The following is a 13,319-nucleotide window of genomic DNA, read 5'->3' as shown; positions in this document are numbered from 1 at the left end:
GGGCAGGCAAGGGCCCAGCTCCGTCACCCCCCTGACCTTTGTCCCCTCCCTAGGATTTCCCCTGGATCCTGGCAGATGAGCAGGATGTCCACATGCATGACCCCCGTCTGATACCACTAAAAACCATGACGTCGGACATTTTAAAGGTGAGCTTCGTGGGGACGTGGGAAGCTTATTTAGGGGCTGCTTAGGAAGTGAGGCCTGGCACTGAGGCCTTACTAGAGGGCTTGGGGGAGAGAACGAGGGAATGCCTGGTGGAAGGCTCCTCCCGTCTCTACTCTTCTCCACCTCGGCTATGGCCACGAGGCCCCACCCTTGGTGGAGATCTGCCCACCAGGTGCTTCTGTGTCCTCCAGCAGGGATGCCCTGGCTGTCTTGCTGACTGTGGCTGTTTGTTTGTGTTCGTCAGATGCAGCTTTACGTGGAAGAGCGTGCTCACAAAGGCAGCTGAGGGGGCATCTGCCACCTCACTGATGCCCGAACTGTCAGACTTTGGGGGATCCCCGCCTAGGGCAGTGCTGCATGGCTGCCCTGATTCCAAGTGCTCTTATCGCCTGTGTGTGTGGATCGCCCGCCCCAGCCCGGGGCCGCTCAGGTCTGCTTGGAGGATGCCTCCCCCAGGAGGCAGTGAAGGATGCCGCAACCTCGACTTCTCAGCCTCCTGGGGTTCCGCCGGCAAACACTGTCTGTCTCAAATACTGTGCTGTGAGTTCTTTCAATAAAGGGGCCCCAAGGGCTGGGCTGAACTGATGCCATCATTAACCAGAGTGGGAGGGACAGGTATGGCCAGGGGAAAACCTGGTGGGGGAGTGCTGCTTCTCCACCAAAATGCCAGGGACCCCCTCTCCCCACTCCTAAAATCAACCCCAGGTTGATTTTACTGAAAACATGTATTTTTTGTTTTTTATATTTATTTATTTATTATTATTTGAGACGGAGTCTCGCTCTGTCTCCCAGGCTGGAGTGCAGTGGCGTGATCTTGGCTCACTGCAAGCTCAGCCTCAGCCTCCCGAGTAGCTGGGACTACAGGCACCCGCCACCACGCCCGGCTAATTTTTTGTATTTTTAGTAGAGACGGGATTTCACCATGTTGGCCAGGATGGTCTCGATCTCCTGACCTCGTGATCTGCCCGCCTTGGCCTCCCAAAGTGCTGGGATTACAGGCGTGAGCCACCGTGCCCAGCCTGAAAACATTTATTAAAACAAAACGTCAGAGCTATGTGACAGTAAGTTTCCACAAGCTGGTAGGGTTGAACCGGGGCAGGAGTCGCTGGTACAGGGACTTCACTGCCCACCCCATGCTCAGCTCCTGCATGGAGGAACCTCTGGCTGACCCGGATACAGTATGGACAGCTGTCAGAAAATCTGGAGAACAGCTTGGTAGGGCGATTGGGCAGCCTCCTCCTGTCCATGCTTCTTCCCAGGCTGAGCCTCGGAGGAGGCCTGGTTCCTGGTCCTCTTGTGGCTGACGACGATGCTGCTGTTGGTGACTCGGGGCCCATACCAGCCTGCCCAGTACTGGGTGTCACTGCCCCCGTGCTGAAAGAGGATGTAGCGGACACCTCGGGGGTAGTCTGAGAAGGTGTAGGAGACCTGCCGGGAGGAGGGGACAGGAAGTGACCACCAGGACTGGGGAGGGGAAGGCAGGAGCCAGGTCCTCTAAGAGAGCTGCCCAGGCGGGAAGGCAACAGCTCCAGGCCAGAGAGCAGGGGCACCTTGGGCCCTGAGGCTGCCCCTTGCTTCTTGCCATCCTGGCCCTGGGAGGAGTGGGTAGAGAGAGCAAGTGGGTGAGGCCTCACCTCTGTCCATGCAGCATTGTTCCACTGTTGGATGGTCACAGGTGGGGGCTCGAAGGAGGCCAACACGAAGTAGTCAGCTGAGGTCAGCTGCACCTTGAGTTGGTAGGTGCAGCCACAGTCGGCTCTGGCAGCAAACCTGGTGGAGGGGTTGAGAGCCCTGTGTCCAAGCCACTGAGGGCTGGCCCCAGCACTGGGGGCAGGGGGGACCTACACATTGGAGCTTGGAGCTTTGTTTCCCATCAGCCAACACTGCTCTGCCTGCTAGGCCCAGCTGGCTTCAGTGCTCCCTATGCCCCACTGTGGCCTGGGGGTAAGCAGTTGGTCCATGCTGGCCTCAGTTACCCCATCTGAGAAAAGGGACCCTTTCGGGCATCCTACTAAAGATGTGACCTCAAAAAGCAAAAGACCCCTCCAGAGAGGCCTGGTCTGTCCAAGCCACGTAACCTGTACTTAAAATGGACCAGGCTGTGGATTCAGTGGGAGAGTCAAGGGGGTGGCCTGTGTAATGGGGCTGGCACAGAGCTCACCTTCTGCTCAGCCCAGCCCAGCCACCTCTCCCCTCTGCAGCTCTGCATACTCCTCCAGCCTCGCCCATTTATCCTCAGAGTGGCGGCCCTGGGCCCTGCCTAGAACTGGGGTCCTGCCTCTGCCACCGGCCAAGCCAGAGCCTGGCACACTTCTGTGCACAGAGTAGGAGCTCAAAAAAGAGTCATGGGATGAATAGGAAAAGGAGCCGGGGAGGCAGGTAGGTCAGGGGACCTGGGGGTTTCCACCCAGTCCAGAGAGGCCTGAGAGTCCTCTGTTGCCCAAGTGCCTGTCAGTGTTGACTGGGCACAGTGGCTCACGCCTGTAATCTCAGCACTTTGGGAGGCCAAGGTGGATGGATCACTTGAGGTCAGGAGTTTGAAACTAGCCTGACCAGCATGGTGAAACTCCATCTGTATTAAAATGATTAAAAAAATAGCCGGGCGTGGTGGTGGGCAACTGTAATCCCAGCTACTCGGGACGCTGAGGCAGGAGAATCGCTTGAATGTGGGAGGTGGAGGTTGCAGTGAGCCAAGATCGCGCCACTGCACTCCAGCCTGGGTAAAAGAGCGAGACTCTCAAAAAAAAAAAGTGCCTGTCCATGACAACCCACCTGGGGGCCTCAGCCTCCTCATCTGCACACTGGCGCTGCTGTGTCCTGCTGACTCCGTCACAGGGTGGTGGGGAGGCCAGGAGGTGCCGCAGGGTCTGGGCACAGAGCGGGGGCAGAGGCCAGGGCTACCTGGCTCTACGACACTGCTGGGCACAGTGGGCACTTGCTATGGCTTGTCTCACCCGGCACAGCAGTAAGACGAGCATGTAGAGTGGGGGACACAGGCCATGGACCCTACTCACCAGTCCTTAACCACAATGTCCGGCCGGAATGTGTCCAGTAGTTCCTCCCAGTAGCCCTCAGCTACAAGGTCCACCAGCTGGGACTTGAGGCACATTCTGGGGAGCAGAGTTGGGGGCTTGTGTACCTGGGTGTGCTATGCATGGCCCCCCCTCACCCAAGCCTTGGCAGCCCCTGTAAGCCCAGGGAGGTGGTTTGGGGACTTAGGGTATCCTTTGGCCGCTGCAGGACAGGCACTGGCTGGGGCTGACTGGTTTCTCCTCCAGTGTAGGAGGGAGTCTGACCCACTTGTGCCTGGGTGGCATCTGATTCCAGTCCAAAGGCCCAGTGTTCCAGGGCACCAGGCAGGGCACTCTTGTAAACTCAAGTTCCTAGCTTAGGGATGGATGCCTGTAGATAGCCCTGGCTTATCTTAACCACCCAATGGACTCCTGGCCTGCTTCAGTGATCCCCACCCCCACTGTCCATGAACACAGCACTGAGTGACTCCAGGAAGCAGTGACTCTGGGCAAGTTTTGGGGCCACCTCCCTTGAGCTTCACAGAGAGGCCTTCCCTTAGGAGACTTTGCCTGAGACTTGGCAAAGGTGTCCTAACCCTCTGTCCCCTCCATGCAAGCCTGGTAGGTTCAGTTTGCCTTACTCGTAGGATGTGACAAAATACTTCTTGACTTTGGGGTCAGGAAAATCTGTCCCGTGGGCTCCAGGGAGGCTCTCCACCTTCCAGCGGTCCCCACCATTGAAATCGATTTGCCATGCAAACATATCCTCTAGGAAGAACAGAAGCTGAGGTGAGACCCCCTGTGTAAATCCAAAATACAGCCCTCCCCACCTGGTCCCGGGAGGGCGGGAGGGAGGGTGGTATGGCGTTAGTGATCTTCTTGGGAGGCAGGACTTGCTCATGCTCAGGTTTCTGGGGCTGTGGACACCAAAGGGTTAACAAGCTTGTTCCTTCTCAAGGGCACTGTGTAGCCAAGGTACCCCATCAGCCCAAGTATACCCCAACTGCACCCTGGAGCACCCCTACAAAGCACCCCTCCAACACATTCCCACCTGTCCTCACCATATCAGCTCTGACCTGACTCTGTCCCACCCACACAGTCCCAAACTGGCCTCACTCCTAACACACAGCTGGAGAAAATGCGTGTTACCAGAAATTCTAAACCAACCCCTTCCTCACTTCCATGCTGCGGTGGAACTCTGGGAAATACCCAAGTATCAGTTCTCAAAAAATGAAATTACGAGGGGCCTGTGAGAGTACTGTCCTCAAAGACTAATGTGAGGCCAGGCACGGTGGCTTGGCCTGTAATCCCAGCACTTTGGGAGGCTGAGGCAGGTGGATCGCTTGAATCCAGGAGTTCAAGACCAGCCTAGGGAACATAGCGACACCCTTTTTTTTTTTTTTTTAAATAAGTAAAATAATTTTTTAAAAAAGGCTAACAAGTGTTCATCCCAACACAGACTGCTTACTTGACCCAGATGGCACCCCAGATGTCCAGGAGGGAGAGGCCCTTGGTTAATGACATAACCCAGATTGGAGGCCCTAGAGGATGGGTTTGTGGGTTTGTTGGTGGTCATGGGAACCAAGATTCCCATAGGGCCCAGATGGCCCAGGGCAAGAGTGCTAAGTGGAGGAACCAGTACCCTTTGGGCTGGGCGGTGTGGTAACATTCATGGGTGGACTTCCATTAGGTGGGCCTGGTGGGTTCAGGGGGGCGATCACCCTCTTCACACTGAACTTAGAGGACCTTAGAAAACAAGGGCGCTTCTCTACCGGTGCTGCCCAGGCAATCACTGGGGCACTTTTCCAATGGCTTGCTCCCCCTCCAGAAGCCCGCTATTCTCAGGTGCTCTGGGGTCCCCAGTAGAGAACCAGAGGAGTAATACAGAAATCTAGGAGCTGGGCTGACGCTGAGTACAGACCTGGGGGTATCTCAGCAAGGCTTGACTGAACACTGCCAGCCCTGGGCAGGCCAGGCTGCAAGGCCAGCTCCGTTAGGCCGTGTTAAGCCGAGTGGGCAGCTTAGCTGGGCAGCTTCTGAATGAAATCTGGGGCAGGCAGAGGGACTGAGTGTCAGGCGCTGTCTATGGGGGCTCTGGGATTTGGGGTGGGGGGAGTTTGAGGCCTTTATCTGTCAGGACCAAACCCTGGAAGCTGGGCAATTTGTGCATCTTTGGGGAAGTCACTCATCTCGGGCCCAAAGCTCCCCATCTATACAATGGAGTCCACCCTAATTGTCTTGGCATCTCCCAGGTTCCTGTGTGTGTGTATGTGTGTGTGAGAGAGAGAGAGAGAGAGAGAGAGAGACTCTCTCTGTCACTCAGGCTGCTGGAGTACAGTGGCGCGATCTCAGCTCACTGCAACCTCCGCTTCCCAGGTTCAAGCGGTGCTCCTGCCTCAGCCTCCCAAGTAGTTGGGATTACAGGTGCCCACCACCATGCCCAGCTAATCTGTGTATTTTTTGTAGAGACAGGGTTTTACCATGTTGGCCAGGCTGGTCTCGAACTCCTGACCTCAAGTGATCTGCCTGCCTTGGCCTCCCAAAGTGCTGGGATTACAGGCATGAGCCACCATGCCTGGCCTATTTGTTTTATTTTTAAATTATTTTTTCAGAGACAGGGTCTCACTCTGTTTCCCAGGCTGGAGTGCAGTGGCACAATCTTGGCTCACTTCAACCTCCACCTCCTGGGTTCAAGCGATTCTCCTGCTTCAGCCTCCTGAGGAGCTGAGATTACAGGTGCCTGCCACCATGCCTGGCTAATTTTTTTGTATTTTTGTAGAGATGGAGTTTCACCATGTTGTCCAGGCTGGTCTTGAACACCTGACCTCAAGTAATCGCCCATCTCAGCCTCCCAAAGTGCTGAGATTACAGGTATGAGCCACTGCACCCGGCCAATCTCCCAGGATCCTGATGAGGATGAAGAGAGTACAGAGATAGCAAGGAGGTTCTAAGTACACAAACCAGGTCTCAAAATCAGTTGCTGCTGGAGTCCCAACAGGAAGTATGGTGTGTCCGGGGTGGATGGTGGCTCATGCCTATAATTCCAGCACTTTGGGAGGCTGAGGCAGGCAGATCATTTGAGCCCAGGAGTTCGAGACCAGTCTGGGCAACACGGTGAGACCCTGTCTCTAATTAAAAAAAATATATATGGGAAGCGTGGTGCCTGGTACATAGCAGGTACCAAACGAAGGAAGGGAAAAGGGAAAAAAATGCCTGGGAAATACAAGAGAATGTAACAGGCTAAGTGGGGACCTTCAGCTGTGATCACAGGCCCCTCTGGATCCTCATTTTGTTTGTCTGTATAATGGGGCTAACAGGAGGATGGGTAAGTACATTTGTAAAGATCTCCCATGAATACCTGACACAGAGGAGGCCCTTGGTCAACATGAGGCAGCTTGGGCTGTACTCTGGGGGACAGGCGGGTCTGCAGTGTGCTTGTTCTTTCAACGAGCATTTCTTGGGCACCTGCTATGTGTGGGTGTCACTGTGGATGCTATAGTGTAGCAAACAATGTCCATTTGGCCACTGGAACTTGAAGTTTGTGGCAGAAAAAAATAAGGAAATTCTGAAAAAAAACTTTCTTTTGGAGACTAAGTTTCACTCTTGTCGCCCAGGCTGGAGTGCAGTGGAGCCATCTCAGCTCACTGCAACCTCTGCCTCCCAGGTTCAAGCGATTCTCCTGCCTCAGCCTCCCGAGCAGCTGGGATTCTAGGTGTGGGTCAGCATGCCCAACTTCGTGTGTTTTTAGTAGAGACAGGGCTTCGCCATTTTGACCAGGCTGGTCTCCAACTCCTTACCTCAGGTGATCCGCCCATCTCAGCCTCCCAAAGTGCTGGGATTACAGGCGTGAGCCCCCGCGCCTGGTCAAAAATGTTACAGGGCATGAAATGGAGGTGCTATGCTGGAGGTGGAGAGTGCTGTTTTTAGATTGGGAGCACAGGGCAGGTCTCTGAACTGAGACCTGAAGAATGAGAAGGAACCAAGGGAGTGAGGTGGGTGTTTAGGATTAGAGAACATTCCAGGTAGCGTGGGAATCACAAGTGCCAAGGCCCAAGGATGGGAAGGAACGAGCCCGGTGGCGGCCTCCACCCTGCCCCCATGCCACCTTCAGCGCACGGGTTGCGCAGGAGGTTCCTGTGCAGGCTCCGTAGGAAGTAGAAGATCTTCCAGTCGGCCACGGGCTGGTCCCAGTCCTCGGTGATGAAGCCCTCTCGCAGGCACTTGCGCTTCCAGAGGGTCATGAGGTCGATGAGATCCCGCCAGAGGCTGCAGACCAGGCGGCAGTTCAGCAGCAGCTGGCGGGCGGGCACGTGCGTGAACAGCTCCAGCAGGATGTTCTCGGGCAGCTCGTTAATGCTGTCCAGGGCTGCCTTGGGGTGGGGAGCATCCATGGCCTGTGGGGGGGGACAGCGGTTATGAGCCTGACCAGGGAGGTCTAGGCCAGGGACTCCTCTCCAACCCTGCATTAGCCAGGTGTGGTGGCACACGCGTGGAGTCCCAGCTAGTTGGGAGGCTGAGGCAGAGGCTGAGCCTGGGAGTTCAAGGCTACAGTGAGCTATGATTGCGCCACTGCACCCCTGCCCGGGCAACTGAGCAAGAACCTGGCTCAAAAACAAAAACAAAAAAACCACAAAAGAGCATTTCGGAGGCTGAGGGTCCTTCCAGTAAACAGTAGCCCCTCAGTGGAAAGAGCAGTCATGGGACCCACATTCAGAAGAGTACAATACAAGTAGGAAAGTCTTTAGAGACACATATTTTAAAAGGCCCCTCCCCAATTTAAGAAAAAATTGCTTAATTTTAAAGCCAGTGGTTTGGGTGGACTGTAAGATTCTGTGGAGGCCACACTTATCTGCAAAGTTCTGTGAGGATTTTGGTGATTGTTATTTTAATGCTCTGGATTCACTGTTAGAATATAAAATCGGCCAGGCGCGGTGGCTGAAGCCTGTAATCCCAGCACTTTGGGAGGCCGAGGTGGGCGGATCATGAGGTCAGGAGATCGAGACCATCCTGGCTAACACGGTGAAACCCCGTCTCTACTAAAAATACAAGAAAATTAGCCGGGCGTGGTGGCGGGCGCCTGTAGTCCCAGCTACTCGGGAGGCTAAGGCAGGAGAATGGCGTGAACCCGGGGGGCGGAGCTTGCAGTGAGCCGAGATAGCACCACTGCACTCCAGCCTGGGGCACAGAGCAAGACTCCGTCTCAAAAAAAAAAAAAAAAAAGAATATAAAATCTTTTTTTTTTTTTTTTTTTTTTGAGACAGTCTTGCTCTGTTGCCCAGGCTGGAGTGCAGTGGCGTGATCTCGGCTCACTGCAACCTCTGCCTCCCGGGTTCAAGAGATTCTCCTGCCTCAGCCTCCCGAGTAGCTGGGACTATAGGTGCCCGCCACCACGCCCAGCTAATTTTTTTGTATTTTTACTAGAGACGGGGTTTCACTGTGTTAGCCAGGATGGTCTCCATCTCCTGACCCCGTGATCCACCCACCTCAGCCTCCCAAAGTGCTAGATTTACAGGTGTGAGCCACCGCGCCCGGCCAGAATATAAAATCAGTTTTACATCCCAGACTCATGAATGTTCATTCAGTGGATGGCTAGCGCTGAGAAATCACCTGCCTCTCTCCAGAAGCTCACTCTGGCCTGGAAGTCAGACGTGATAAAACAACCCCATGGGAAGCCCCCACAGCACCCGGCTGGGCTGCCTTGGGTGTCAGGCCAGAATCTACTTGGAGATGGTCGGAAAACAAAAATCAGATGGAGGGTGCCTGAGAAGACTGCCTGGGTTTGAATCCTGGTCTGCAGTGACTAGTTGGGAAGCTGTGGAAAGGAGGGGGTAACTGTCCCGACCCTGGAAGGGCCAGGAGAACCAAGTGAAGCACAGATCTTTGGTCAGCATTGCTGCCAGCACAAACCTGCCCTCAACACTGTCCTCCCTGTACCTCTGCACTGCACACAGGTTCTGGAAAACTTCAAGCAGTGCCACAGCCCTGGCCTGAATCTGTTACCTGGGGGCACCTGATTAGTCCCCTAAGGGGATCCCAGGTACTTGCCCCAGGTAGGTGGGGGTTGGCCAGCAACCAGGGCTCTGCCTTGTCACTCAGGTGGGCCTCATCTGCTTACACATGAGGAGAGAATGTTCTCCACCCACAAGCAGGGAAACAGAACCTTCCTGGCCTCTTTTTTTTTTTTTCCCTCCCCCAGCCCTGAGACAGAGTTTCGCTCTTGTTGCCCAGGCTGGAGTGCAGTGGTGGGATCTCAGCTCACTGCAATCTCCACCTCCTGGGTTCGAGCAATTCTCCAGCCTCAGCTTCCCAAGTAACTGTGATTACAGGTGTCCGCCACCACACCCCGCTAATTTTTTATTTTTAGTAGAGATGGGGTTTCACCATGTTGGCCAGGCTGGTTTTGAACTCCTGACCTCAGGTGATCCACCCGCCTCGGCCTCTCAAAGTGCTGGGATTACAGGCGTAAACCACTGCACCCAGCCTTTTGCTGTGGCCTCTTCTGATTTTCCATAGAGGCTTAGCCATAGCAGCAGTTCATAGTCTTCTGAAAGCTCCCATCCCAGAAAACCGGAGGGTGGGTGTATGCTGGCTCCTGCCCGGGGAGGAACACTTTACATGGCAGAGAAAACAGGTGAGGTACTTGTGCCTCGTGAAAAATGCTTTGCAAGCTGGGAGCGGTGGCTCAAGCCTGTAATCCCAGCACTTTGGGAGGCCAAGGTGGGTGGATCAGGAGGGCAGAAGTTCGAGACCAGCCTGGCCAACATAGTGAAACCTTGTCTCTACTAAAAATACAAAAAATTAGCCGAGTTTGGTCATGTGTACCTGTAATCCCAGCTACTTGGGAGGCTGAGGCAGGAGAATCGTGAACCCAGGAGGCAGAGGTTGTAGTGAGCCGAGATTGCGCCATTGCACTCCAGCCTGGGTGACAGTGCAAGACACACCTCCAAAAAAAAAAAAAAAAAAAGAGAAAAAAGGCTTTGCAACCTTGGCAACACAGGGAGACCCTGTCTCTACAAATAGTGAAAAAATTCGCCGGGCATAGTGGCCAGTGCCTGTGGTCCTAGCTACTCGGGAGGCTATGGTGTTAAGATCTCCTGAGCGCAGGAGGTCAAGGCTGCAGTAGCTCACAGGCATGAGCCACCAAACCCGGCCCCTCAGAGGTTTTCTAACTTAGAATCCATGAGGCCTGCTGAGGTCACACTCTAGGGAAAGAAGGAGCCTGCTGGGGCAGAGTGAGCCATGATTCCTCCATGGCACTCCAGCCTGGGCAACAGCAAAACTGTCAAAAAGAAAAAGGCTTTGATAGGGGAAAAAAAAAAAAAAAACTCAACATGGCCAAGTCTTCTAAGTTATGAGAAGCAAATGTAGCATTCGAAAAAAAATGTAAAACCTGTCAATTAAAAATGCCTGTAGTCTGGGCAACATAGTGAGACTCTGCCTCTAGGAAAAAAAGAGATTAGGTTGGGGGTGGGGACTCATGCCTGTAATTCCGGCACTTTGGTAGGCTGAGGTGGGCGGATCACAAGGTCGGGAGTTCAAGACCAGCCTGGCCAATATGGTGACACTCCGTCTCTATAAAAATATAAAAATTAGTTGAGTGTGGTGTCGGGTGCCTGTAGTCCCAGCTACTCAGGAGGGTGAGGCAGGAGAATTGCTTGAACCCAGGAAGTGGAGGTTGCAGTGAGCTGAGATCGCACCACTGTACTCCAGCCTGGGCAACAGAGTGAGACTCTGTCTCAAAAAAAAAAAAAAAAAAAAAAGAAGAAAAGAAATTAGCTAGACCTGGTGGCCCGTGCCTGTAGTCCCTGCTACTCAGGAGGCTGAGGCAGGAGGATCGCTTGAGCCCAGGAAGTGGAGGCTGCAGTGAGCTGTGACCATGCCACTGCACTCCGGCCTGGGTGACAGAGCAAGACTGCCTAAAATAAATAAATAAACGCTGGCAACTTCTAAAGTCACTGTCTAGACTCTAGACCAAATAAAAGTCACTGGGCTCCAAGCTAGAGGCGTTTAGGCACCAATAGCTTCCTACCGTGGTGACTGAAGTCTGGTCTCTGGTCCAGTCCGCATTTTCTTGCGCCCCTTCCCCGCCCCCACACGGGGCATTTTGTTGTGGGGAAGTCCATGCCAGCCCTAGGAAGCCCTCACACCGATCGGGTTCCCCAACTGCCCCGCCCGGCATCTCGTGCTGGCCTTCACCGCACCCACCCTCCCAGCAAGCTCTCGGGGCACTCTTACTTCACCGGTTTCTCGGAAACAGAAACCGTGGCTGGGGAAAGGCAGAGGCCGGATCTCGCAGGCGCGTGGGGCCTGGAGGTCCCCTGACAGGTCTCCGAATCCGGCAATGGCCTCGGGATGTGGCCGGGGTGGAGGCGGCCGCAGAGCCTCCGCCCGGGTGGCCCCGGGGCCAGGCCCCCAGTCCGGGCCCAGCCGCCCGCGCCCCCCAGCCCTGGACGCCCGGACCAGCGCCCGCAGGCTCCGTGAACGCCCAGGCGCCTAAGACCCCGGCTCCCCACTCGCCCGCCGCCCGTCCCCCCGGGGCCGCAACCTGGAAGCAGCGGCGGAGCTCCGGGTCGGCCCCAGCCTACGGCCTCGGCGGCGTCGTCGCTGGGCCCCGCCCGGCCCCGCCGCCGCGTCACGCGCTGCGCTCGGTCTCCACCCCCGCCCCGGACCCCGCTGCGTCCCTCCCGGCCCGGCCCCGCACCTTCGCCGCGGGAAGACTAACCTGAGGTCCCCGGGGCCCGGGCCCTCGCTGCGGCCTGCGTGTCCTGAAGCTCAGTCTCCCCCTCCAGGCGGCGGGCGGCTCAGCACCCACACCTGCACCCCACTCCTCCGCAAGGCGAAAGTCCCTGAACGCGAGGCAGCTCACCGGACCTCCGCACTAGTTCCTTCTTTAAGGGGCCCAGGGCTCCACCCTTGACCCTCGGTTCACTCCCTAGAGGGAGGAGCTGACACCCAGCAGGCTCCTTCTTTCCCTAGGGCGTGACCTCCGCAGGTAACAACCTGAGGGGCTGGGAGGTGGCTAACGCCTGTGATCCCAGCACTTTGGGAGGCCCAGGTGGGGAAGGTTGCTTTAGGTCAGGAGTTGGAGACCAGCCTAGCCAACATGGCAAAAAACCTGTCTCTACTAAAAATACAAAAATTAGCAGGGCATGGTGGCGCAGGTCTGTAATCCCAGCTCCTCCGGAGGCTGAGGTGGGAGAATCGCTTGAACCTGGGAGGCTGCAGCGAGCCAAGACTGCACCACTGCACTGCAGGCTGGGCAACAGAGCCAGTCCTTGTCTCAAAAAAACAAAAAACCTCTGAGGTTTTTTGTCAGGAGTAAGTTCATGAATTTCTTCCATCAGTCAACAAATAATTAGCAAGCACCTTGTTCAGGCAACCACCACTGGTTGTGCAGGGTGTGCACTGCACAAGGGGACTGGCCCAGGCCACATTAATTGCTACGTCTTCTCCATGGAAGGCTGTCCTTTTGCAGTTTGCCATGGGCTGGTGGATGGTGATCCTGCCCTGGCCAAAGCCCTTATCTAGCCCACCCTTGATTGAGATAGCTAAATGTAAGGAGTATTTATTAAGTGCTATATTAGTCCATGTTCATACTGCTATAAAGAAATACTCGAGACTGGAATTTATAAAGGAAAGAGGTTTAATTGACTTACAGTTTCATATGGCTGGGGAGGCCTCAAGAAACTTACAATCATGGTGGAAGGTGAAGCGGAAGCACGTGGCAGCAGGAGGGAGCCAGGGAAACTGTCACTTGTAAAACCATCAGATCTCGTGAGAACTCACTATCATGAGAACAGCATGGGGAAAACCGCCCCCATAATCCAGTCACTTCCCACCAGGTCTTTCCCTAAACACCCAGGATTACCGTTCAAGATGAGGTGTGGGTGGGGACACAAGGCTTAACCATATCAAGCACCAGCTGTGTGCCAGGCACCATTCTAAATGCTTCGGCTTCATCCAATGTCAGTAAAGCTCTTGGCAAAGAATAACACCAGGAGGCAGAGCCTGGGTGGCACTGCTGATCTGGCACAAGGTGGACTCAAGGGCTGCTCAGAGATGCCCACACACCCCAACCCCAGCCTGTGGCTGGGCCTCTAGAGGAAGCTAGCAGTACTGGACGGCTGCCAGGTGAGACACCTG

At 55.1% G+C, this 13,319-nt stretch overlaps 3 protein-coding genes across 6 annotated transcripts in view; 2 read left to right on the top strand and 1 right to left on the bottom strand.

Annotated features, from left to right (window-relative positions):
• Positions 1 to 746, top strand: part of MAD2L2 (mitotic arrest deficient 2 like 2) — a 407,166-nt gene extending 406,420 nt beyond the window's left edge. The window contains exons 9-10 of the mRNA XM_050788976.1: positions 54 to 146; positions 410 to 746. Of these exons, the coding sequence (XP_050644933.1) occupies positions 54 to 146; positions 410 to 451 (135 nt within the window). The 3' untranslated portion in view covers positions 452 to 746. The remainder of the gene's footprint in view (positions 1 to 53; positions 147 to 409) is intronic.
• FBXO2 (F-box protein 2) overlaps positions 1 to 13,319 on the top strand; it is a 122,113-nt gene that overhangs the window by 93,973 nt on the left and 14,821 nt on the right. The gene's annotated exons all lie outside the window — the stretch shown is intronic.
• Positions 1,177 to 12,080, bottom strand: FBXO6 (F-box protein 6). Of its 4 annotated transcripts, none has more exons than XM_050788777.1 (6): positions 11,899 to 12,080; positions 7,282 to 7,570; positions 3,818 to 3,944; positions 3,180 to 3,275; positions 1,800 to 1,935; positions 1,177 to 1,593 (listed from the first exon to the last, which is right to left on the bottom strand). In XM_050788777.1, exons 2-6 carry the CDS (start codon positions 7,565 to 7,567, stop codon positions 1,357 to 1,359), a joined length of 882 nt encoding a protein of 293 aa, XP_050644734.1. In that variant the 5' UTR covers positions 7,568 to 7,570; positions 11,899 to 12,080; the 3' UTR covers positions 1,177 to 1,356. The 4 variants fall into 4 exon arrangements, with proteins under 4 accessions (XP_050644734.1, XP_050644743.1, XP_050644751.1 ...); XM_050788786.1 differs by lacking the exon at positions 11,899 to 12,080 and adding an exon at positions 11,722 to 11,805; XM_050788794.1 differs by lacking the exon at positions 11,899 to 12,080 and adding an exon at positions 11,412 to 11,583.

This window comes from Macaca thibetana, chromosome 1, assembly GCF_024542745.1.
Source record: "Macaca thibetana thibetana isolate TM-01 chromosome 1, ASM2454274v1, whole genome shotgun sequence".
Classification (NCBI taxonomy): domain Eukaryota; kingdom Metazoa; phylum Chordata; class Mammalia; order Primates; family Cercopithecidae; genus Macaca; species Macaca thibetana.
The sequence above is the reverse complement of the archived record's forward strand: the minus strand, read 5'-3'. Positions and strand labels throughout refer to the sequence as shown.